This window comes from Phoxinus phoxinus (assembly GCF_949152265.1).
Source record: "Phoxinus phoxinus genome assembly, chromosome: 13".
Taxonomy (NCBI): Eukaryota; Metazoa; Chordata; class Actinopteri; order Cypriniformes; family Leuciscidae; genus Phoxinus; species Phoxinus phoxinus.
Window position 1 is genome coordinate 10625751 of NC_136888.1, and position 25929 is coordinate 10651679.

A 25929-nucleotide genomic window follows, 5' to 3' on the forward strand; every position below is an offset into this window, starting at 1 on the left:
TAAAACGCTGGATTATTTTTCAACTTTGTGCAACAGGATTGAGCAACTCAGAATTGTTTTTGATGGGGAAACAGTACATATAGTTTTGGCATTTTATTAGCTTCAAACAAATTCACCAAACAACATTTTAGTAACAACAAAAATAAACATGAAAGAAAAATGCAGTGGACCTTTAAACACAAAAAAGGTTGAACATTGTCACTGAAACAGACTCCTGTTTGAGCAGGACATTTTAAGGACTGGTCACCTCTGGAGTAGTTGTTTCTAAGTCCTTATTTTGATTTTCCCCCATTGAATTTTCTGCCAATGGTACAGCTTCACTCTCAGGCAAACACTGATGTTTGGGAACCTCTGAAGGACTTGCAAAAGGAGCCGCACACATGCTACATTTATAGGGTCTTTCTGAGGACTGGAAGAGAGCTTCCACCTGACTGTTGTCTTCTCCACCACACAGAACCAAACTCTGTTTGTTGACCATAATGTACGAGTTTACGTCCTGACTCAAACAAACATGTCGAGACGCTTGGTTCGCTCGACAGAAGTTCTTTCCACAAGCACTGCACTTATACGGCTTCCCTGTGTGAATGTACATGTGCTCACGCCAGTGGCTCTTCTGAATAAACTTGCGAGCACAGGTCGGACACTCAAATTTTCGCCGTTTCATTTCACGACCCATCTCGGTGCCCTCCAGGTTGTCTATATCAGCAATTTCAGAGGGCGGTGGGGTGTCTTCCATCCACACCTGTTGATCGGTATCACTAATAACATCACTGTCAGCATGCAAAAGCTCCTCCTCCATTTCCTGATCTTCAAGCTCAATAGTGTGACCATTTTGCATGAACGGTATCGGTGGCTCAGTTGCTTGGCTGGTGTGGACAAGTAGATGCTCCTTCAACTTGGACCTCTGGTTAAAACGGATTCCACAATAATTGCAACCGTAATTTTTTCTGGAGGAAGCACTTCTACTCATTATGCCATATGTGAGGTGTTGGACGACTGTGGCTGCAGGGTTCTGGGTGGGTGACTCTATGCCGACAGGTTGTGGAGATCTATAATCCATATCAGAAAACTCTTGGCCGGCGATTTCACAGTTGTTAGCATAAACATCCCCATTGGATTTTATTTTGGGTCGGCTGCATGTCTGATCAGGTATCTGTATACCATAAAGTGAGTTTGTCAAAGGTACATACTGGGACTCTGGGTTTATAAGAAGACTTGCCTCCTGTAATAAGGGGTAAGCATGCAGGAATTTTACACCCTGCTCAAGGCGAAGGGGGTCAATGGGCTGTGTGGTAAATTTTCCAGTGTACATTAGGTTAAGCAGGTAGCTGAAGATATCTGCTTGGATGTCTGAAGGCTTCAGTCGAACACAGTCACTAAAAAAAGAAGCAGAAAGTCATTTAAATCCAGGTCTCCTCTGAAATAATTTAATTAATGTACTAGAACTTTTTTTGCAATCAAGTTCACGTTACCTGTCTTGATGGATGAACAGCATACGGAAGTAGTTTGAGAAAGCAGCAAGAACGGCTTTATGGGCTTTGAAAAGTATATCCCCGATGGCCACAGTGCAGTCACAGAGGAAACCAAACTCTCTCTGAGCATTGAGACGCTTCAGAAGCACAAGACCATGATGTGCCAAGTCCATTTTTTCCCACCTAAACACACATTAAAAATAAAATAAAAAATCATCAGGATTTCAAAAGATTTTTCCTTATCAATCTATTTATCTTGCTCCTCATTAAATATGTTATAACATTTCAGTCACTGCCTCTCTCTAACCTACCTACCTGTCAGGACATTCCTCACCTGCAAAATATTTTAAATGTAAAAACATCTTGAGGACTTCATAATGTCATATTTTACATGTTAAATTATGTGTGGCTTAAGTGTCTAAATAGGTTTTGAGGCTACTGTGTGTGTGTGTGTGTGTGTGTGTGTGTGTGTGTTGACTGTTGAGGCCCCGCCCATGTTGGTGAATTCCGAGTACAAAAGTTTTCTCGGACAAATAGGAAACACGCGCTCGAGCAATGGACCCAATAAAATAACGTTACACATATTAATGAGCGAAAATAATCAGAGGGATTAAAAATGGTTCGTTTTCCGATAACGAAAGCCACGTGAAGAAGAAAACGGTCAAATTATAATCATTTTCAGACAAGATCCGTGAGTAATCAATAGTGCTCTTCGTTACCAGGGTAAAAACGCCGAGAACCGGTTTATTAAACACTTGTTTCAAATAAGACAATTGAGGCGTCACTTACCGTTCTTTCAAGAAATCTAATGCCTTATTCAGTTTGGTTTGTTGGCTGAAAAACGGAGGAAGCTTCTTCGCCGAAGCAGTGCGCGTCAAGTCAGTCGTGATCCGCTGCTGTTTTCCGGAGAGTTTGAATCACATGACACGAGCGCGCGCCGGATCGAACGGCTGTCAATCACAAGAGGCTGATCAATCAGCTGCATTAGAACATCACATGACGTCACGCCATGGTGTATTTGTTAGAAGTTAAATCTGAGCAGCATTAACTAGTGAAATAATGGTGAATAAATGTCTTAAACATAAAACACCCTGCTGGAAAATCCAGTTTATGATGGCAGGCCTATCTGTGTTGCAATGTTCCAAAAAACCAGCTTGACCACATTAGAAAGTTTATCGCAGCTTTTTGTGAAGTAAAAAATCAGTGGAGAAATTTGAGCAGTATTGGAGATGACGAAAGTACAACCCCATTATGATACCAAGTTCCACACCATTGGCAACAAGGCAGCATCTGAAGAGTTGTGCACATTTCAGAGCTATTTAAATATTACTTAGGCTGACTTTCCTGAGGAGGGCTATCAGTGTATCTTTCCTGATGATTTTCTATCTTAACATGGTCATAAACAACTAAAACCTGAATGAGAGAATGAGAATCAGATGAGATTAGAATCTGAATAAATTTGGTGAACAATATTCGTATTTTGTGTTATGTGTACAGTATGCCAGCTCGAGGTTCAGACTTATTTGTTCATCATTGACGTCATCAGCGACTAGTCAACTCAACTTTCATCACATAAGTGTCAACTTTCATAAAAATCTGAAGTCGTTCAAACCTTTAGTGCATGAGTGCAGGCGTGATCTTGCACAAACATTTACCCCTGGTTTCACAGACAAGATTTAAACATAGTCCCAGACTAAAACGCATATTTGAGCTCTTTTAACTGACAGCAACTTACACTGGCATATCATAAAATATGTCAGTGCCATTGCTTTGTCTCAAGATGCACACCGGTAATGGTTTTCTAAGACATGTTTATAAAAGCTACTTAAAGGTGCTCTAAGCAATCTCGGTTGGCGTAACCTCTTGTTGATGTTTGAATTATTATCAAACAAAACGGAGGCTAGCTAGACCCTCCCTCCTCCTCATCCGCGCACTAACCCCCCAAACCCCACCCCACATCATTCTTGTCGGTTATTGGCTGGAACAGTTTGTTATGTTTCGTGGTGCGGGTCGCTCTGTTTATTGCTCAGTTTGTTTTTGCTGCTGTTTGTGGAGCTTGGGCTGTCTGCAGAGACCACGTTTTTTTACAGTGTGTTCAGGGGACAGGCAGATAGCGGATAGTGAGGAGATGTTTGCGGTATGTGAAAAAAATTGTTTTGGCCTAAAAACGCTTAGAGCACCTTTAATGTCCTTATTGAACTAAGGCCTGTGAATAATGCATGTGAATAGCATGTGAATAAACTGATCCGAGTAAATTTGTCCACAGAGTTTATAAAGGAGACAGAACCAAATGAGCCACTATTTATCCACTATAAGTGGGTCCTTTGAAAACTTTATTTCAGGTCTCAATTTCACATTAAGAATAACAAGAGATCAATGAGTACTTCAACTTAAAGGGATAGTTCACTTTAAAATTAAAATTCTGTCATCATTTACTTGCCCTCAAGTTGTTTCAAACCTGTATTAATTTATTTATTCTGCTGAACACAAAGAAAGATATTTTGAAGAATGTCAGTAACCAAACAGTAGTCTGTACCCATTGACTTCCATAGTAGGAAAAAAAAATACTATGGAAGTCAATGGGTACAGACTACTGTTTGGTTACTGACATTCTTCAAAATATCTTTCTTTGTGTTCAGCAGAATAAATAAATTAATACAGGTTTGAAACAACTTGAGGGTGAGTAAATGATGACAGAATTTTAATTTTAAAGTGAACTATCCCTTTAATTTACAGAAAACAAAATGATTTGTTGGTTTAAAAAAAATATTTAAGTCCTCTTGAAAGACTATATCTGTGGGTCCTCAGAAGATTACACGAGCAAGTTCAAACATCACCTTGAGAGAGAAGAAAATAAGTGTTTTTATGTAGCATTTGCAAAACATATGAACATGATATGATGCAGACATTTAAAAAAAAGCTGTTTTTGGACAGTGCAGCTGTCTATTACTTAAACTGATATTCAAAAGGAAAGTGAGCTGGCTGGATGATATTAAATAAGTGAGCATTCAGTTTTCTAACCTCAATGGTGATCAGCACGACGATCATCCACTCCAGTCTGAGACTGTGTTTCTCACTGAGGTGATTCCTCATCATGTCTGTTAGTTCAGTGCAGTGCTGTAGCTTCTCGTTCACAACCTAGAAAACAAATTCCATTATTTGATCAGGATATTTATGTCAAATCCATTCATATTTTTGCAAGTGCTTTCACTAACCTTAACTCTCCTGTTAATATTGAGGAACTGACAGGTCTTGTCATAGAGCTGCTCGAGATCTTCTCTGTCCCAGTAGAAATCAGGCGTGATGAGTAAGTCAGAGCTGAGGTTTATGCAGTGCCTGTAAAAGTGGAACGATATTGTGAGAATTAAACAAAGCAGTAGATTATCTCATGCAATATAAACCAGATAAAGTCCTGCATATGGATCCTGACCTGAGGGAAAAGAGCTCCCCTATCTTCTGCATAACTTCCGCCCTGGACAGTTTCACTCGTTGTCCAGACTTCAGCATCTGTTTAGAAAGGTTTATGGCTACAGGTTTATGGTTTAATATACTCAAATAGGAGTATAGTAAGCATTTTCAGAAAAAAAATTCACATTCAATATACAAAACTATTTAAACTTTCAAAAAGCAGCAACTGCTGGTATCATGGGCGCCGTATAGGGGGGAAAAGTTAGGACGATTCCAAGGGCCCCTGGCTGACAGGGGCCCCAACAAATACGTAAAAAGTAATTTAAATTTTTATTATATTATACATTATATAAACCATCATCATTGAGTATATTTCAAATAATAATAAAATTAATGATGTCTTTGATTGTACTTATTTTGGCAATAAAAGTTAAATATCCCCATTGACCAAAAAGTAAACATCCACCCCCCTGTATCTGCATGAAATGGTTTGGTCCTGCCTTAGCACACTCATCAGTAGCCGCGTTTCTATTACAGATTTGCGCAGAACTTTTGCGATTTATTTTCTAAATATCTAAATATAATTTCTTTGAGGTTTAGAATCCAGTATTCCTGTAATTCGTTAACAGATTGACACCCTTTCTTTTGTCTTTCCTCTCTCTATTTTCTCTCTTTCGTTGTTTTGAAAACCAGATTTTCTTTTACTATGCAACTTTGTGGTTTGGTGTTTCTGGCAACTAAACACCGTCATCCGTGTTTCAATTACCCTTCGAATTGCGCAAATTGAAATGAGGTGGTTTTTCAGGCAATTTTGAAAAATAAGTATTTCGCAAAACTGCAATGGAAAACGTTTTTTTGCGCATTTACACTCACATGATGTAGATGGTGCGGTGTGTTCGGACAGAATACGAGACGAGTTGTTTATTAAATTCATAAGACAAAAGAATTACAGGAATAGTGGTGTATTTCAATTTATTTTTAGAAGCTTACACACACACAAACACACACGCACGCACGCACGCACGCACACACACACACACACACACACACACACACACACACACACACACACACACTGTTTTGTAGCACTATAATAACCATGATGTGGAAATTCCGTTTTACACGTCAACTTTATTTTGTTGTTGGCATATATGTGCAGTTAAGTTAAAAAATCTGATGTTTTTATTCTTTTGAGATGATGATGTTCATTTATTTTGATTAAAAATTTAATATAGGCTATATTTAGGTTTTTTCATTTTTTATTTATTTTTTAATCTGTCATTAATTTTACAATAAAAATACATTGAGACTGTAAAGGATTGCTTTAAGGACATTTTTATGGTGGCTTTTAATCTTGCATCAAATAATGAATTGCATACTGTATGCAGACTTGCATTTACAAATCACCAGCAGTAAATATTGTGCTAGTACTAGTATTGAACTAAGAAGCAAGACAGTTGCAAGCATTTGATTAGAGTTATGTAAAGCATCTGATGGGACAGGTATGTCCTAGAGATCTGGTGACAACAGCTGTGCAGGGGGGGCCCAATGTTATTTTTTTGTCATGGGGCCCAAAATTCCTGGCGGCACCCCTGGCTGGTATTACCTATGAAAGAGTACATAAGTGGATCTACCTCAGGAATTGACTGGATGGACTCAACAAAACTGTCGAGCGAAACCTCCCATATCGCCAGTTTAACTGAAGTTAAAAGCAATGAATTATTGCAAGCATCAAAATATAACTAGTTTCACAATGTTTGATAAAAATGTGTGAAAACGCAAACATAATCCCCACCTGACAGAGATAAAGCATTGGAAAATGCAAACTTCTCCAGAACAACCTGCTCATAATCCAGTTCTCCGTTAAAGAAGAAGATTCCATGATGGAGCTTTGAATGACCCCTGAACCAACATGAACAAATAAATAAACAAAAATAAAAGCAAGGCAAAATCTTAAAGTAGTACCATCATCAACTTTCAAGGAGTATTAATGGTTTTTGCACATTTTGTATTAAGAAATGAAAGATTTGTGACTGACTCTCCTACTGAATAATTGATTTCTTCATTTTCCCAGTGGATCAGAGCGACTTCATAGGCTTGAATTTCATGCTGCTCCAGTATCCTCATCACTGCCTTTACCTGAGTATACAATACACCAGCAGGGCATGATTTGCAGCATGATTTTTTATTTTGTGAAAGAGCCTTTTAATATTTGCCAAACACCAATTCCATCTGTTTATCAAATAAAGCGATTGAGTCTCTTCAGAAAATGTAGACTAAACTGCTCAATTCATATGGATTAGTTTTACAATCTCTTTATGAACTTTTTAAAGCGTTAAAGTGTCAGTTGCGGAGCTGTCAATGGGGGGACAGAAAGCTCTCAGATTTGATAAAAAAGATCTTAATGTAAGTAATGACAGAATTTTCCTTTTTGGGTGAACTATCACTTACCAACATTTTTACCAACATTTGCCTTTAATACAGCTTCCGATCTTTTAAAATAAATGAATACAGCTTTTGAATAGTTTCGAATTGAAAGTTGTCTATTAGAAAATCTGCCATTGCTTCAGAGTGAGTTATATTTATACTTACAGTTTTCTCCTCAACATTCCAGAATACCACTGAGCCTTCTCTAAAATGGTAAACACAAAGAATTACCTACAAGACTACAAATCAGAAATCAAAACCCAGAAATTCAAGTGACAAAAAAAATCATTCAACATACCTGAAGAAGAATATTGTGCCAGTGTCATTTGTTTTTGCAGTATTCTCTGTTCCCATCACCAAAACGTTAGAAGCGTCTGAAACCCACAACACTTATTTACTACAAATAAGAGACTGTGTTCAAACAAGCACGCAATGCATTCTTTTTTTATGCCAGCTCAGAAACATTAAAAAGTGATGAAGATGAACTGACCTCTGGGAAATTCTTTGATTTCACTGAAGCCATTAGCTATGAGATCGTGACAGAGTGTTGGTAAATGGTACTGGTCTGCAGTTGCGTATGCAATGCACTGCATCATGTCCTGAAAAATGTAATTAAATACATAAACTGTTATTTATATATGTCATTAATGATTTGATCATAACACACAATAGTCACACACCTCCCCCAGACTGGGCTGAGTGGTCCGTGACGGCTGTTTTGTTCTTGGTCCCTTAAAGGTCCTTTTTCCAGGCACACCTCCTTGTTTCAGCACCGATTTGGTGGCGGTTGTTGTGGACTGCAACCTTATTTGTATACTCCATGCTCTGGATATTACATTTAACGGAGTCAGCACTTTAAAGTGTGGTCTTTGAAACAATCCTCTTTGCAATAAGTATCTATGGTGATGTCCGCTGATGTGACAGCTGCTCTGGTCTTCGAGAATGTGTTGTGTATGTGCACTGGATGCCAGTGTTGAGCAGTTTAACCTCATGGTTCTGCTGACACCGTTTAATCCATTTACTGTTCTGAGAGCAGATCCTGGGGCTTGTGTCCATTTCAAGGGTTGATGTAACCTCCATAGAATCTTGAGAGACATGCCTGTAAGAATCAATCAGTTTCAGCATTAAAACACTTTAAATTAGGTCTATTTCTGACCAGAAAGTACCACTACTTTTAGTGGCCAAGAGGCCCATTTCAACTGACCTTGAATGACAAGCATGTCAACACACTGCATTGGTCTTATCTAACCCTATTTGTGGTTCAATATAAATTGTACATAGAAGAAAATGCAAAGAAAGACAGAACACGCGTCTGCTTCTTTCTGATCAGCTGACATAAAGCAGATCCGCTGTGCATATATTTCTGACACTACTGTCAACACAATCTGCACACTAATTTAGAATTGATTCTAATAATTCTATTTAATTCAGTCGTCTTAACCCTCAGCGTACCTGCCGCGTGCCGTCCCGGTTCCCGCCAGATATTAGAACGTTCGGTGACAGACACTGTTACATTGTAGATACATATGTCGCAACATTGTCACAGATTCACATAAAGTTTATTTGACAGTTCGAACAGCACGAGTGATGCGGCCACTTCCTGTATTTTGGTGACGACAACTTCAGACGTAATGTTGCCCCGCCCCTGTGGAGACGTAGCCTACTACACATTTTGAGCTTGTGAATTTTATTTTAATATTTAGTAATTTCCTTGTAAAGCATGTTGCAATATATAACCAAATGTGGTTTATTCTCTTAAATATAGGAAAAATAAGAAATCGAGATTAGACCATATTTCACACCATAAAGAGAATATAATCGAAGTTTAGGATTCGAAAGTGCGGTCATTTATTTTTTTTTGCTTGTTAATTTTCGTTTGTGTCCTTTCATTCAGCTTTTTGTGCTAATTACTAAAACTGTAAAACATATTATGTTTTAATTGTCTAGTCAAAGTTAAAAACGCTTAAGTGAGGAGAATTGTAATGCTTCTTTGAATTTTATTAAATAGCATATATTTATCTAGACTAGGAGGTAGGAGACTTTATGTTATTTGTCATAAAATGCTTCAAATCCATAATGCCAGTAAATTAAAATAAAATAAAAAATGAGTTAAAGATCAAACTACACTGACGCATTGTACGTCGCTCGGATTAAAGCATACAAATGCATAAATGTGTGAATGTAAAATACGCTTGAATTAACCAGGTATTAACGTAATATTGGATTTTGCGCCCCCTATCGGTTAATACGTTAAATGTTGTTGTGTTGCTTGGATACTTGATAAACTACAGCGACATAATCTACAAAACACTGTGCATTAGTCAGAGATGGTTTGATACATCGACGTGGAGCAACAAAGACAAGTGAGTTTTTGTACGTTGTGCTAATTTATAGAGTGATACATTCTCATAATTCTTTTCTTCATAAAAGAGTAGTTGACGTCACTGCCTACTGCTATAACCATAGGCCTATATAATTATATTTTTGTCAGGATCAATAAAATGCTGTAACATGTTCAGAACTTGTCATAAAGCAGACTAAAAACATGCAAACAAGGACTAACTTAGCTGATTAAAACGTGATATATTTCAATTTGAAACATCACATTTTAATCAGCTTTCAATGTATCTTTTGTGATCATAGTAGATGTGCTTTTGCTGTTAATTCATAATCAAATTGCCCCTTGTGGATTAATAAAGTAGCACTGCATTGTTTGTAATTCAGAGTTAAATAATATCCCCAGATCCCCTCTCTGATTTATTACTATTATAAAAAGTTATGAAGGTTCGTTGTGAATGCTACTATTGCTATGGATACATCAGGTTGTTCTGTCTGTCAACATTCAGGTTTGATTGACAGTGTTTTCGCAATGGAGGAGTCTGTGATCCAGCAGCACCTCACACACTATAAACAGGCCACTGAGACGGCCCGTGAGGAGCTGGCCGTCCTGCAGGCCAAACACAGCAACCTCCAGTCACAGGTTTATATATTATTCACTGGCAGTTCAGGGTGTTTTGGATGCACATTCTCTTAGTGAAATAATAACACATTTCTTTTGAACAGTTTTCGGAGAGCCAATCCAAAGTTGCATCTCAGGAAGAGACTTTGAAGAGCTTAAAGGATGCTATAGATAGACATAAAGAGAAAGAGGCGAGACAGGAGTCTCTCGTCAGCTCGCTCAGAGAACGCAGCTACAACACGGAGCAAGAGATGATCTCCATCACCTCCTCCAAAAGCATCATGGACATGAGAATACAGACACTTACGAAGGAGAACGAGGAAATCAAGGAGAAAATAATGGAACTCGATATCAAGTCAAAGTGAGCATTTACAGTACACTATGTCAAAGTTTGCACACACCTAGTCTTTCTTTTTTTTTCTTTCTATTTTCTACATTTTAGAATAACAGTTTAGTAAGTTTGCGTCTCGTCTACGTCATAAGGTGGATTCTGGGATGCTTTTTCTATTTATTAGTGCTGTCAATCAATAAAAAAAAAAACTTGGGATTAATAAAACCTAATATTAACGTTTTCAGTATAATTTTATTATTATTATATTGTAATAATTTCCAAATGAATGTAGACACTACATAAAGACAGCCTATATTTTAAATATGTTTAATGCATCTTTTTATGAATGAAGGCCAGTATCACCATACCAATACTGCTACTGATGTCCATAGGAAATAGATTTTTTCCCCTCAATTTTAGCCTTTAATTATAGGCATTTCAGTATAATTGAAAGATATAATTTTCTTAACATTTATTAGGATTTAAATAATATAACAACTTCTAATTCAAGTGAACTTAAAACAATCTTCACATAAACACATAATAAATGGCACATTTACCTGCGCCCTTCAATATATTGGGGCTCAATTTTTTCTATCGGCCATTCAGATTTTTACTTGCCCTGTCAAACTGCACAAAAAGTTATTGTTTTTATTGTTTTTGACCCATGTAACCTTGCAAACAGTGCTTAAGATTAATCCGTCTAAAAGCTACAAACATTTTTCAGTCAAGAGCAGTGAGTAGTTTTCTCATTAATGACAGACATCACAGCAGCAGGTGCTGACACTTTAAGAACTGCCGCACATGATGCGGATCTGACACACAACTCTTTACATTTAAGAAGACTTGCGACTGCGAGGATACTTGACAAAACGGCCCTTTTGGCATAATTTTGTGTGTTTTTGTCCGTACAAGTGCTGTCTGAAGTGCTTTCTGGTGCGCACGAGTGTGTATGTGTCACACAGACAGGAGATTTACACATATCTTCTATTTTGTCTTACCGTGCATGAATGGTTTCAAAGCATTTGCTTGAATAAGAGCGTGATCATATATTGTAACGCTAGCCAAAAGATTACAGAAAAAAAACGGATGCTGCGTTAATTGCATGATATACAATCAATGTGTTTGATATATACAAATGGCTTTGAATAGTTCAGTTATGAAATTATGTTCATTCAATGTAACGTTTCCAGTAGGGCTGTCAAACGATTAAAATATTTAATCGCGATTAATCGCATTAGTGACATAGTTAACTCGCGATTAATCGCACATTTTTATCTATTCTAAATGTCTTGATTTCTTTTTGTTCAGCGGTGTGTGTGTGTGTGTGTGCTTGACCATCGAGTGGTATTTCCGACTGGACGTGCTGCGATGATTGCTCAATTCACAACGACACAACACACAGATCACTTGGTCTTGTCAACTAAACCATTTGGCATCTTTTGAAAAGTAAACTTTCCATTCAGAATCTTATTGGCATCCATTTCGGCGTCTCGCTCTCATCATTCATCCACTCAAAACGTAACGTTACAGGGGGTCGCAGTGGCACACAGGACGAGAAGCGCAGCGCCGCGTATTTAAAAACCGAACACATTATTCTCTATGAGTGTACACACACCGGCGCCGCCATTCTGCATTTTTATTGCTGGCCATAAACTGAGAAAGCGTGCGTCCGATGTGCGAAACGAGTTGTCCTAGACGCGGCTCGGCGCTGCGCTTCTCGTCCTCTCTTTGGCCGGTTCGCACATCTATGGGTTCGCAAGCCCAAGCAAGTGTGTGCGCCGTGCCTGTTGTTTTGTTTCTGGTCTAGCTAGATCCGGTGTGGTGTTGTAGTTTTATTAACGTTACTAGTTGTTGCAAAAGCATGTGAAAAAAATTACAAAGTTTGCTAGGCGTTAATCTCGCGATAAAAAAATTGCCGCCGTTAACATGGGTTAGCGTTAACGCCGTTAATAACGCGTTTAACGGACAGCCCTAGTTTCCAGACAATCAAATTCATGTATCCATCACCCATTTCCCCTTTATAAACTAAACGCATTCAAACGAATGCATTATCTCTGCACGCAATGTAAATTATTATTCTAACCCTCCGCCTCCCCAGCACCGCCTGCCTAGATCAATTAAAGCATCATCGGTATTTGATTTTATTCCATGGATCATTTTCTTTTAATAATCTCTGTACAAATTTTCAGACAATATTTTTCAGAATGCAACAAGACAAAACAGGAAGCCGCCGAGACCCAGAGAAGATGTGATGAGTTTATATCAACATTAGCAAACAAAGCCTGTGTAAATGTGGCAGGAAAGGTGGATCCTATGGATTATATTGTATCCGTGGTGAGTGTTTTAGACATATGCTTTCTGCCACTACTTTATTATTCTCCTGATCTCTAACATATCTCTCTATGATAAGGTGGATGGTGGTGCTTCAAGGACAGAGATCGGCTGAAGAGCTGCAATTGTTCTTTGGAGGAGAGTGTGAAGTTGTATGAGGTGGAGTGTAAAGCCAGCAGAGAAACAGTAAAGAGACTGGCGACTGATGTAGACCGCGAACGGACACTCTCCGCCTCCAGAACAAATGAGCTGAACTCTAACAGACAGGTATCCTTCCAGATCAATAATGCAATTAAACACACAACTGTAGCAACACAAGCATCTTTTAGGGTGAATCTGACAAAACATGTGCAGAATATGTCTTGGTTATTATTATACACTTTCGGAATCATCAAGGTTTTTCCAAGACTGCATTTATTATAAATTGGAAACATTTAAAATAATAATAATGAATTTTCAGCAGCCATTACTCCAGTCTTCAAGTGTCACATGATCCCAGCTAACAAAAATATGTTGTAAGATCATTTTTCTAACATTTCTGTTAGAAAAAAAAAAAAAAAAAAAACTTAGTTATGCAAACTAAGCTTAGTTATGCAAACTAAGCTTAGTTATGCAAACTAAAAAAAGAAACGTTTCAGTAAAAAATAAAGTTTTTGTGCTAACATTTCAGAAACTTTATTAAAGACCAGATAACTTTGAACGAACATTCTATTAATTTTACTTGATGAATGTTTTTTCATAACTTGTTCTTGTTAACAGTTCTGAGAATGTTAGCTGGGATCCTTCAGAAATCATTAAAATAAAAATTATTTATTAAAAACCGTAATTACTCCAAACTTTTGACCAGTAGCTTATTTCACTTCATAAGAAGAAGTAAATATATTTTGCATAAGGGGGGGGGATTTAATTTTTTATTTTTTAAGTATATTTCCTGTAAAGCAAAATCACTGAGAATAAATCAGCACTATACTGTATGTTTTGCCAGGAATTGGATCTAATCTCCCTGAAGAAACTAAGTTTAGAGCGGGAGAACCAGACCCTTAAGAACTCCCTGCAGGAGACTGAACTATCGCTGGCGTCTGCACAGCAGCGCTGCCGCCACTATGACAATCTGTCTCAAGATCTGGAAAATAAACTCCACGGCTGCCAGAACGAAGCTCAGGCGTCTCACAGTCACCACGAGGTCTTCATGAAGAATGTGGAAGCCCTGCTGGACCATCAGTCTCTTCCTGTTCCACACACAGAGAACGACATATTGACGGCACTTACAGCTCTTTGTACCAGGGAGAAAAGTGCACGAAAGGTCATTTGCATTCCACACTATTATAAAACAGACTGCATTCTTATTTTTCAACCAGTGCTTTCTGCGTGCTCTAGTCTCAGATGGAAATGGAAGGCAGGCTGGCGGAGGTGACAGAGCAGTTGTCCAGACACAGAGAGCATCAGAACGGCTCTGAGCGGAGAACACAGGAGCTGTTGGACAGAATACAGAGTCTGGAGGATGAGCTGCTGACTGCTGGAGTCCGCAAAGATGGAATGAATCAGGACAAACAGCATGTGAGGAAGTAGATTCACACCGCCAAAGCTTGAGCTCACATTATAAAACTTTTCTGGCCACTGTGCCACCCTTATTTTGTAATGAGAATGTTGTTTTGAATGTGGGAGACTTCGGGCCCTATCATACAACTGGGGCAATGCGGCGCCAGGCGCGGCTTTTTTGTTAGTTTCAGCCCGACGCAGTTATCATTTTCACTTCCTGCGCCACGTTGTTTAAATGGCAAATGCATTTGAGGCAAATGAAATAGACTGCGCCATTAACCAACAAAAACCTGGTCTAAGGTCAATGGCGCAGTGTTTGTTTTGTTATTTAAAGGGCACATTAGTAATATGCGCGAGCAGATCCGTTTGCTCTCTGGAGACGCGTTCAGTTTTTCAGTAAATAGCGAATCCGCCATGGCGCGAGCCCAACTGGCTTTTAAAGGGAATGGGAGATGAGACTCTGATTGATTTATTGCACGTTACACCCAAAACACACCCATTACTCATTAAAGGATAATTCCGGTATTTAACACCTTGAGTCTATATTGTAGTTTGTTTTGGATGAACAAGAGTGGTAGACAACATTTTTTTGACAATGGTTCCTCTCTCTCTCGAGTTTTTGACAATAAAAGAATTGGCCATGGACCCATTTAACATTGGAGTCAATGGGCATGTCCGAAAATGTCATTAAAACAGCCAATAATGTCCGTTTACAAAACTGTTAAACTCACCGAGTGGTTAGTGGTGTTCGTTGATGATTATAAACAATATATCGTCGCAATATATGATTCCAATCCGTTTATTTTGCTATAGTGGAACTATTTTTTCAGACACTTCACAACCGTGTAACTTCCGCTCTATTTGAATCTGAAGCGATAGCACACTCCCGACCACTTGATGGCGATAACCGATGTTTATGTCTCGCGGGACACTCACGGTCACAGTCGAGTTCAACTTCATATTACAAGTAACAATTAATGAAGGTTTTGTTTGTTTATTTCGCTTACTCTCCCGGAGCACAGTTGCTCTGCTCGCTAGCCTTATGAGAAACGGAAGCGAGCAAAAAGACTACATTGACCAAATGTAAACAGCCCCCTTTCCGTTTCCGGTAGTGCATTTATATTAACGAGCACTCAGTCCTTCAACAGAATTCAATGGAATTTTACAAAATGACGAAAAAAACACGACAGAAACGTACTCGGTTACTAACGTAACCTCGGTTCTCTCTAGAGAGAGGAACGAGTACTGCGTTGTCGTAGCAACGCATTGGGGAAAATCCTTTTCCACGAGAATACTGAAGCAAAAAATTATCCTTAATTTTGTATCTATGTAAAACGCTTTGCCACAGCATACAGACCTAGGCGAGACAGCTCGCGCGCCTATTGGCTGCTGTGCGGCAAAAGCTTAAGCCAATCGAGCGAGCCCTTGAGTGACGTCACACCCAATGAGGGCACTTCGCGCCCTCCCGCGTCACGTCCCGCCGAAACGGGCGTGGCTTAGGGCTATATATTTCGCTCACAGGCTTATGAACTCTGATTTTTAACAGCGAAACAACCAGAGCGCATACACGGCAGGAAACGCAGTACTCGTTCCTCTCTCTAGAGAGAACCGAGGTTACGTTAGTAACCGAGTACGTTCTCTTACGAGAGATACTCTCGTACTGCGTTGTCGTAGCAACGCATTGGGGAACACCCTGTAAGACGCCGTGTGTGCAGTGATCCGACACCATAGACCCAGAGCACTGAGCTGGGGTTCATATAGTACATAATCACCTGTAGGACTCACAGAGAATCCTGAAAGAGGTGGGCTCTAACCACCATCTCTCACAAAAATGACTGCCTTAGCAGATCAGTATAGAATTGACTGCGCTTAGCAGATCAGTACAGAATACACTGCGCATAGCAGATCAGTACGGAATTAAAAGTGCCATAATAGACGACTGAAATGTCAGTCTAACAAATACGGTTATTTAAACCGATACTATCTTGGCCTGTAAGGCGGGTACCTCGAGGTTATAAAACCTGATAAATGTAGACGGTGAGGCCCAGCCTGCCGCCATACAAATATCCTGTAAGGCAATCCCACTCGACCAAGCCCACGAAGAAGCCATACTTCTCGTGGAGTGCGCCCTAACACCCAAAGGGCACTGAATGCCTTTGGATGCGTACGCTAGAGCTATAGCGTCCACTATCCATCTGGATAGGCTCTGTTTCGAAGTGGCCAGTCCCTTGAGACGCCCACTAAACGAAACGAAAAGCTGCTCTGTCTGCCTGAAAGCAGACGAGCGCGACACGTAAGCTCTCAATGCCCTCACCGGGCAGATTAAGTTTTCGTCCATATTATCCCCGATGACCGGAAGGGCAGACAGGGAAATAACCTGCGCCCTAAACGGTGTGTTTAGGGATTTTGGAACTTAACCATGCTTAGGTTTGAGCACGACTCTGGAGTCATTAAGCCCAAATTCCATGCACGACGCGCTCACTGAGAGCGCGTGTAAGTCCCCAACGCGCTTCACTGAAGCGAGAGCCAGGAGAAACACCGTCTTGAGCGACAAGTGTTTCATATCAATCTCCTGAAGAGGCTCGAAAGGAGGACCCTTCATGGCGTCCAGCACCGTGGAAAGGTCCCAAATGGGAACTGTGGGAGGTCTGGGTGGATTAAGTCTCCTAGCTCCTTTAAGGAACCGAATGACTAAATCGTTCCTTCCTATGGACTGGCCGTGTGCGGTTTCAGAAAAAGCCGCTATAGCCGCCACATATACCTTGAGTGTGGAAGGGGATCTCCCGCTATCCAACATCTCTTGTAAGAAGGACAAAACCTCTGTCACTCCGCAGTCTGGGGGTGACACGCCGCGAGACGTGCACCAGCCAGAAAAAACAGACCATTTAGACGCATAGAGCCGTCGTGTAGACGGAGCTCTAGCTTGTGTGATCGTGTTTAACACTCCCTGAGGGAGGTCAGCGGATACCCGTTGATGGCCCACACATGAAGGGACCATAGCTCCGGGTGAGGATGCCAAATCGAGCCACTCGCTTGAGAGAGTAGATCTCTCCTCAGAGGCACTGGCCACGGGGCGGTGCTGGCTAACTGCATCACAGCTGGGAACCAGGGTTGATTCGACCAGAGCGGCACTATTAGCAGCACTGAGCATCCTTCCTCCCTGATCCTCTCCACCACCTGGGTCAGGAGGGAGACAGGGGGAAAAGCATATAGGGGGCGGCGTGGCCACTGATGAGCCAGCGCGTCCTTGCTTTTCGAGAAAAATTCTAGACAGTGAGCGTTCTCTGGGGACGCAAAGAGGTCCACTTCCGCTCTGCCGAATTTCTTCCACAACAGTTGTACTGTGTGTGGGTGTAATGACCATTCTCCTGCCGGAACGCGGTTCCTGGACAGTACGTCTGGTCCAACATTCAGGTGCCCCGGCACGTGCGCCGCCCTTAGTGAAAGGAGGTTGCAGCGGGCCCATATCAGGAGGCGTTTGGTCAGCCTGTATAATGACAGGGACCTGAGGCCGCCCTGGCGATTTATGTATGACACCACTGACATGTTGTCTGAACGTATCAGTACATGGCAGCCCATAATCAGGGGACGAAAGCGAGTGAGCGCATTGCACACCGCTAACATCTCGAGGCAGTTTATGTGGAAGAGCTTCTCTCGCTCTGACCAAAGGCCAAACAGCGGTCTGCCCTCGAGCAGCGCTCCCCATCCTGCGTTGGATGCGTCCGTAGACACCACCCTCAGACTCGAGGAAGTCCCTAGGCTTACACTTGACAGGTACCAGTCTTTTGACCTCCATGGTTTCAAAGCTGCAACGCAAGCTTGATTGACCTTGAGGCGAAGCCGACCGGAGGCCCATGCTTTGCATGGCACCCTCCCTTTGAGCCATATCTGCAGCGGGCGCATGCGCAGCAGACCCAGCTGCAGTACCGCAGATGCTGAGGCCATCAGACCTAGCATTTTCTGAAAGCTCTTCAGAGGGAGAACAGCACCGCAGCGAAATGAGCTGACTGTGCGCTGGATGCGCAGCGCGCGCTGTTGTGACAGCTGCGCTGTCATCGACAGCGAGTTCAGTTCCAGTCCCAGAAAAGAAATATTTTGACTGGGGGACAGCGAACTCTTTTCCCAGTTTACTGTGAGACCGAGACTCTCGAGGTGACTCAGCAGCAGGGCCCTGTGCGCCACTATCTCTGAATGAGATTGGGCTAGAATGAGCCAATCGTCCAAATAGTTCAGCACTCGAACACCCTGCAGTTTGAGGGGAGCGAGTGCTGCGTCCATGCACTTCGTAAATGTACGGGGTGCTAGAGACAAGCCGAACGGCAGGACTTTGTACTGGTATGCCTGGCCCTCGAAGGCGAATCTCAAAAATCGCCTGTGACGCAATCTGTATTTGAAAATACGCGTCTTTTAGATCTACTGGGATGACGTCATGCGGCAAGCCTTTGAAGGCAGCGCCATCTTAGCCCGCCGTCCAGCGGAGGGTGGGCATAAGTGGGCCGCGATAGGCTCTTCGACCGGCGGGAGGGAAAGGTAACCTCTGTTCTTAGCGTCGTCGACCTCGGAGAACGCTAGAGAAACAGATGACCTCGTCCTCGTAGAATACGGGGAAGTCCAAGCTCTCGCGACCTCCTCGTGAAGCTCAGGAAGGAAGGGGGCGGGCTTTGAGACAGGCGTCGACTTCTCCCCGGGCAGAAAATAGCCATCCAGCCGGTTTTTAGCGGGCTGCTCGGGCGAAACCCACTCAAGGCCAAGGCTCGCCGTGGCTTGAGTGAGAACGCGCATGAGCTCCGCCTCGATGCTCGCTCTCTTTCCTTTTGGCGTGGGGGCAGGGGGCGCGAGATCCGCAGAGCTCGCCCAATACTCGCTGCCGGAAGCCAAAACCGAGCACGAGTCCTCGTCCCTCAGCATGGCGTCGATGTCGATGTCATCGATGTCGTCGACGGAAGCGGCGGCAATCTGCGGTCGCTGTCCGTCGGGTATCGACGCTGAGGAAGCCGGAGACACAGTTCGCGGGCGCGCCGGCGAACTTGGGTGGCTTGCCGGAGGTTCCGGGTTCCGCTGTGCACGGCGCTTTTTACGGTGCGGCACAACAGCGGAGAACACGGGCTCCTGGAACGACGCCAGGCGAGTCCGCAGAGTCGCCAGAGGCAGAAGTTCACAGTGATGGCAGCCGCCATCCGCAAGAGCGATAGCCGCGTGTTCCTCGCCCAGGCAGGAAGCGCAAATCACGTGGCGGTCCCCGTCGCTGAGCGTGGTCCGTTTGCACGAACCGCAAAGAGGCATCTTGAGAAAGACGCCGCTTGAGATACAACAGAGTAAAACAAGTGTGAGTCGCGCCGGCGACCTCACACACACTCAATACGTGAAAGGATATATAGGCGCCGGAACGCGCAGCTGGAAGGCGACGAAGGCGGCGGTGCCAGCAGCTTGTCGTGACTTCTCCCGCTGAGGTGCTCTCTCGACGGCGCAGCTTCTTCACTCGGATCAGCGATGAGTTGTCCTCGCTGAAGGATAAAAAATCAGAGTTCATAAGCCTGTGAGCGAAATATATAGCCCTAAGCCACGCCCGTTTCGGCGGGACGTGACGCGGGAGGGCGCGAAGTGCCCTCATTGGGTGTGACGTCACTCAAGGGCTCGCTCGATTGGCTTAAGCTTTTGCCGCACAGCAGCCAATAGGCGCGCGAGCTGTCTCGCCTAGGTCTGTATGCTGTGGCAAAGCGTTTTACATAGATACAAAATTAAGGATAATTTTTTGCTTCAGTATTCTCGTGGAAAAGGATTTTCCCCAATGCGTTGCTACGACAACGCAGTACGAGAGTATCTCTCGTAAGAGAACTGTATTTCGCAACACTTTTTGTTTCTGGAACATCAACTAACATCACTAATCACTCGGTGAGTTGCACAGTTTTGAAAACTAATGTTAAAGGTTGTTTTAATGACATTTTCGGACATGCACATTGACTCCAATGTTAAATGGGTCCATGGCCAATTCTTTTATAGTAAAAAACTCGAGAGAGGAACCATTGTCAAAAAAATGTTGTCTACCACTCTTGTTCATCCAAAACAAACTACAATATAGACTCAAGGTGTTAAATACCGGAATTATCCTTTAAGAGAATAGGAACAACTCGTTTAGACCGTGCGTCTAGCATTTTTCCCGCCGTTAAACTAGCTAAAGTGGATTCGGACACGCCGTGATTGCACTTGTGCCGTGCGCTTTAGTTGACATGTACAGTAGTTGGAAAGTTACTTCTAGTCAGTAGAACGTCTGTTCCCAGACAGCAACATTGTGTCGGCCCAGATCCGGCCCCACATCTGGTACGCGTCTAATATACATGTACCAGATGTGACCCTGATCTGGGCCGACACATGTTGCTGCCTGGGTTGGGGAGCATCAAAATAAAGTGTTAGGAGATATTCTCTATAGTCTACTAATACTCTAATGACTGCTAGTTGACATGAAGTATAAAATCATAAGAAATACCAGTTTGTAATATCAGCCAGCACAACATGCCGTTGTGTATAGCTAAAAAATAACTTGCAAATGACACAGGAAGCCTTGCACAATTAAGTTACAAATAGCAGTGCCCGCTGTCACGTTAAAACTAAGATGGATATCAAGTGGATTTGATCATAATCAGAATGCATCATAAATGTCCTAAAATGACCTCTCAGTAATGTCTTCTTCTTCCTCTGTAGTATCTGCGGTTTGTGGAGCAGCTCTCAGAGAAGTTAAAAGTGGATCATGTTGCTGCAGATCTGGGATTTGATATGAGACTCGAGGCCATTCTTACACGAGCACAACAGCTGACCAGGCAGGAAGGGACGGCGTTACTGGAGAGCAGGACACACATCTACAGCCTTCAGAGAAAGGTGCAGACATGTCAAAGAGGGCAGTAATGAGCCTAACAAATTTAGTTCAATGTTTTGGTGCATACATTTAAGGGGTTCTGAATGGAAAATAAAACATATTACAAATTACTGTCCAATTGTGTCAGATTTTACTGATCTATTTACAACATTTTGAAAATTCATTGTAACAAACATTTAAAAAGTAAAATAAAAATGAAAATTTGTGCAATTTCCAAATGTATAGTTTTGTAATATTTATGGTTTAATCAAAACAAAAAATAGCAATAAAACCCCCCCCCCCGTTAAAAACCATTGACATTTAATTTGAAATATATTTAAACATTCAATCAGAAGGAAAATTCTTCAAATTCATATTATAATAAATTTGTCAGATTTGTATTTTCTTATACTATATATATATATATATATATATATATATATATATATATATACAGTAGTCAACATTTGAAGTGGATCAAATAAGTTAATCAAAGTTGTCCTAAGACAAGAACGGGTATTGTTGAAAAGCCATGTATTACTTTGATGAAAGGTTTTGATCCACTTCAAATGTTGACTACTGTATATATATATATATATATATATATATATATATATATATATATATATATAACTTTTAAGTTTAAATGTAAAATCAAAAGTTCTGTCATGAAACTATATGGCACAGGCTGATAGGTCTTTAACAATCTGCTTGCAATCACATCATCATCTATAGAGCACAGCTGATTGGTTCCCGCTGTATAAGTAGCCAATAAGCTCGTTGCTCAACCTTTGTTAGCATTTGCAGTACGCTTTCAGAAACCCTCCACCTTCCCCAGCTCCACCTGTATACTGTAGATCTGCTACGGCCCATTCATGAATGCTACATTGTACAGCAGCAGCAGCGTAGCAGATCTATTCCAAGAACAAATATATCAACAGTGTCATCCATTTTCATGCCAAACACTCTAAAAGTTGTCACGACAGAAATGTAAATCTTAAATATAAATCTTGATTAGTTTTTAAATATTAACAATGCAGCATTTCTAATATTATTTGATTACTTATTATAATTGGCTATCATTTCCATCCATGGCTACAGTTTAAAGAGCAGAAGGAGCGTTCCGGAAGTAAAGAGCTTCACCTGGAGCTGCTGAGGAGGAAGGTGGTCCAGCTGGAGGAGGAGAAGAGGAGCCGCTCAGCTCTGGCGGTGGAGAAAGATGACGCTGCTCTGGCCTGCAAGAAGCTCCAGAAGCGAGTGGATCGACTGCAGGCGGAGCTGAGCACCTTACGCTTCTCCAACACCGAGCTGAAAGCCCAGCTGTCCCACACCAATGAGCTCAAGGTACAGGGAAGAGCCCTGGCCCACAGACCCTCACCAAACAGAGTCATTTCAGCATAAAATACGAAAAAATAAGACAATTTTTTTAATGATACAAATGTGAATCTGTAAATATACAAAACTGCTTATCTTAAGAATGCTTTGAGGGCATCAAATGACCAACTCTGTATAGGGTTCTTGATTTGACTATAAGTTTGTTCAGAGATTAGAAATGCTCATGTTTCAATACAGCACTATATGCTCTTCAGATCAGTGTTTTAGTTTCGGAATTTATATTTAGTTGCTTTGGATTAAATCATCTGCCAAATCCATAAATGTATATGTTCCATAAATGTATATAAATCAATCCTTTATGTATAAAAATCACAAAAGAACAGAAGTAGCAACAGATCTTTTCTTCCATATTGTGACATTCCATTGAGAGAATTGGATTATTGAAAAAGAAACACAGTATATCTTTCACTTAAAGATTGAGTTATGACATTTGGATTCAGATTTATCCGGTTAAAAGATGAAACAATGCATGGATGAATTGTTCACTATAAGATTAAAAAAATAGATTGGGTGAATTGTGTAGAGTAGCGATGCTTATAAATGCCCAGTTTCTGCTGTCTTTGGTGCAACAAGATCAAAGTGATGGAACAAAACCAAACCATAGAGGAGAAGAGTAAGAATCTGGGAAAGCTTGAGAAGAACAAGGTAAAGACTGAGAAGAAGCTGACCACCATCAAGTCCGAGCTGCAAAACCAGGAACTCAGAGCCAGAGATGAGATCCAACAAGCCCAAAGACTCCTGGACATGCAGTCTAGTGCCATAGCAGATCTTTCTCACAGTGAGAAGCAGGTACAGAGTGTGACCACACATATCCTAACCCAAAGTTTTGAATGGTAATAATATACTGTAACTGCAAAAAAAGAAAAAAAAAAGAAACATCCTCTCACTTTCAGCTGCTTTCCCCCAAGAAAATGTATTAATGTGTAGAGCATCTTTCTCCTGATGTTCAGAGTCACTAGAAAGGTCTCTTTAGTGTGCTAAGTTATTAAAACTGTCACTTTGTCTAATTGTGTTGCGTCTTAAGGACTGTTCCACAGGTGTATTGTGCATATCCAATAAAGATCTGTAACGCTGATTTGGATTTGACAAAATTATCTATAAAATACAGTATCCTGAAAAACTGGATGTTTCTTTTTTTGCTGAGTTAATATACAGAAATACACACACACACACACTGTATATGTATATCTGAACATGGAAATGCATTATCATTTTTAAAAGTAACAAGTATGCGTGTACATTGCAGTTGCTGGACTTCTACACAGTGGTGTCTCAGATGTTGGGTGTCGACTGCACAGGCTGCGTGCCGAACTATGAAGTTCTCAGAAGGCTGGAGGTTCTGATCCAATCACGTCACTGCGCTGCTCATCTGCACCAGCATCACACGCCGCGCATCTGGGAAAGTCCAGTTCCCCCCATAAACGTAGCTCATTCTCATGAGTTCAAACCCCAGGCTCTGCCAGCTCCCTCTAGCACATCATCTGAGAGACCAGCGGCCCACGGTGATAATAACCTCCAGTTATAGATGCATGTTCATCCTACTGTAGCTGGATTCTGATGCTCTGGTATCCCCAACACGCTTCGTAACTAGCCTAACCTGCACAATTCCCTTGGTTAAACAGCTTTAGCTTGCTATGATGAACAACATGTCTACACCAGTCCACCAGCACCAAACCAGCTGGTCTAAGATGGTTCTTTCAGTAATATTTCCAGTTTTAGCTGGCAAGCAAGTGTCAGTTAATATCTGCTAGTAGATTCTTTAACTTGACCTTTCTGGGAACAAAAAGTGTTTATATATACAGTATATAAACATTCAAAAGTAGCTGTGTATTTTGACAAAAGGGCAAAATGAAACGTTTTACCATGTTTGTTGTGAACAATATTGACTCCTACCACCTACCGTAATGGAAGTATGCTGACAATGAATGGCAGTGTTTAATACAACCCTGTGAATGTTATGTGCACATCAGTTCAATGTTTAAGCAGACATTTCTTTTGGTAAGAAAATAATCATGATTCACAATTTAGATTACTGTCATTTAATCTTTTATTTTAATGAAAAATACTAATCAGCAGTATATGTGTATATCATATGCGTGTTTTCATTGCGAAGGTTTCTCAGGCCTTAGCAAACTGTACATACATAAATATCTTTTTCTTTGATATCAGTGGTTTACATATAGTAAAGCATATTCATGACAGTTAACTTGAATATTAGAGCAGGTAAGTTAAGATCAAAAGTGAAAAATCAACAACTAATTCGATGAAATCAACGATCGTTTTAAAACCAAAGGATGACCACATGCCAAAAATACATATAAAAAATAATTGCAATATAGATTCAATAAATTTTTTATCTTCTCTCTTTTTTCTTCTTTTTTTTTTTACAAGTTATTAATTTGATACAAGCAATTAAGTTTTTTTCCGATAAACTCGATCTTCGCATGATTAAAAAAAGGCCTTTAGACCTGATTAACTCTTCTGATTAACAGTCCCGGTGTAGAGTTAATATCCTACGCTCGATTTTCCTCCCTCAGGTCAAATATGGAAGAACATCAGTAGCACTAACAACACCCGACAGCAGTTTTCAGTGCAATAGGCTTTGTTCAAACATCTACACGAGACTCAGTGACGTACTGTAAAATTAGCAGCTGTACAAGGACACGGTAATAATTCACTTTGGCTGCCAAACTCGTATGTAATCTGCCAATTTAGGGAGAAACCCAATGCTGAGCTGGCGTCTTCACTTCATATGGGCGGAGGCCCGTTGGTGTAGCTGAGCATGGGCTGGAAGGAGCGGGCGAAGTTGTTGAGTTGGGCACAGCTGTAGTCTTCCTCAGACGTAGGCACGAGACAGGCCACGACCACCACCAGCAGCAGGATGATCTGCAGGGGTAGAGCGGCCCACAGGACACGCTTCAGGAAGCTTCTGCACCAGGACGGTGGTTCTTCCTCCTCAGAACGGGAGGAACCGGATCCAGCGGCGTTGCGAGACCTGCTGAACACAAGATGGCACAAAGAGGTGGAAATGCTCAGACGCACAACTAGGTACATAAGAGAAATGACATTTGTTGTGTAGCTATTTCTAAAACTGTAAACGGATTTTTGTGTAGATTCACATATGTAGTTTCTCCCTAAATAGGCTTTCATATTTATTGGATGGAATCATTTCTCCATGCATATTTGTTACTTGTAAACACATTAGCTGCCCAAG

The 25929-nt window shown here is 41.3% G+C and overlaps 4 protein-coding genes across 5 annotated transcripts in view; 1 reads left to right on the top strand and 3 right to left on the bottom strand.

The window, feature by feature from the left end:
- Nucleotides 1-78: 78 nt before the first annotated feature.
- On the bottom strand, nt 79-2465 carry zbtb2a (zinc finger and BTB domain containing 2a). The gene is made up of 3 exons (XM_079632083.1): nt 2262-2465; nt 1473-1655; nt 79-1376 (listed from the first exon to the last, which is right to left on the bottom strand). The coding sequence occupies exons 2-3, from the start codon at nt 1643-1645 to the stop codon at nt 233-235; spliced, it is 1317 nt and encodes a 438-aa protein (XP_079488209.1). The 5' UTR covers nt 1646-1655; nt 2262-2465; the 3' UTR covers nt 79-232.
- A 1265-nt stretch (nt 2466-3730) lies between these two features.
- rmnd1 (required for meiotic nuclear division 1 homolog) lies at nt 3731-8969 on the bottom strand. 2 transcript variants are annotated; one of them, XM_079631975.1, is made up of 12 exons: nt 8760-8969; nt 7988-8406; nt 7798-7906; nt 7606-7681; nt 7473-7512; nt 6919-7019; nt 6676-6782; nt 6515-6579; nt 4903-4979; nt 4688-4808; nt 4494-4610; nt 3731-4309 (listed from the first exon to the last, which is right to left on the bottom strand). In XM_079631975.1, the coding sequence occupies exons 2-12, from the start codon at nt 8402-8404 to the stop codon at nt 4277-4279; spliced, it is 1263 nt and encodes a 420-aa protein (XP_079488101.1). In that variant the 5' UTR covers nt 8405-8406; nt 8760-8969; the 3' UTR covers nt 3731-4276. The 2 variants fall into 2 exon arrangements, 1 of the variants encoding a protein (XP_079488101.1); XR_013799905.1 differs by having other exon boundaries at nt 3770-4309; nt 6487-6579; nt 8760-8937.
- A 583-nt stretch (nt 8970-9552) lies between these two features.
- Nucleotides 9553-24376, top strand: ccdc170 (coiled-coil domain containing 170). The gene is made up of 11 exons (XM_079632696.1): nt 9553-9670; nt 10154-10287; nt 10371-10627; nt 12790-12938; nt 13011-13198; nt 13917-14234; nt 14309-14488; nt 21170-21343; nt 22422-22664; nt 23289-23504; nt 23962-24376. Exons 2-11 carry the CDS (start codon nt 10177-10179, stop codon nt 24238-24240), a joined length of 2115 nt encoding a protein of 704 aa, XP_079488822.1. The 5' UTR covers nt 9553-9670; nt 10154-10176; the 3' UTR covers nt 24241-24376.
- A 366-nt stretch (nt 24377-24742) lies between these two features.
- Nucleotides 24743-25929, bottom strand: part of syne1b (spectrin repeat containing, nuclear envelope 1b) — a 124813-nt gene continuing 123626 nt past the window's right edge. Inside the window, exon 144 of the mRNA XM_079632146.1 lies at nt 24743-25713. Within this exon, the coding sequence (XP_079488272.1) occupies nt 25464-25713 (250 nt within the window). The 3' untranslated portion in view covers nt 24743-25463. The remainder of the gene's footprint in view (nt 25714-25929) is intronic.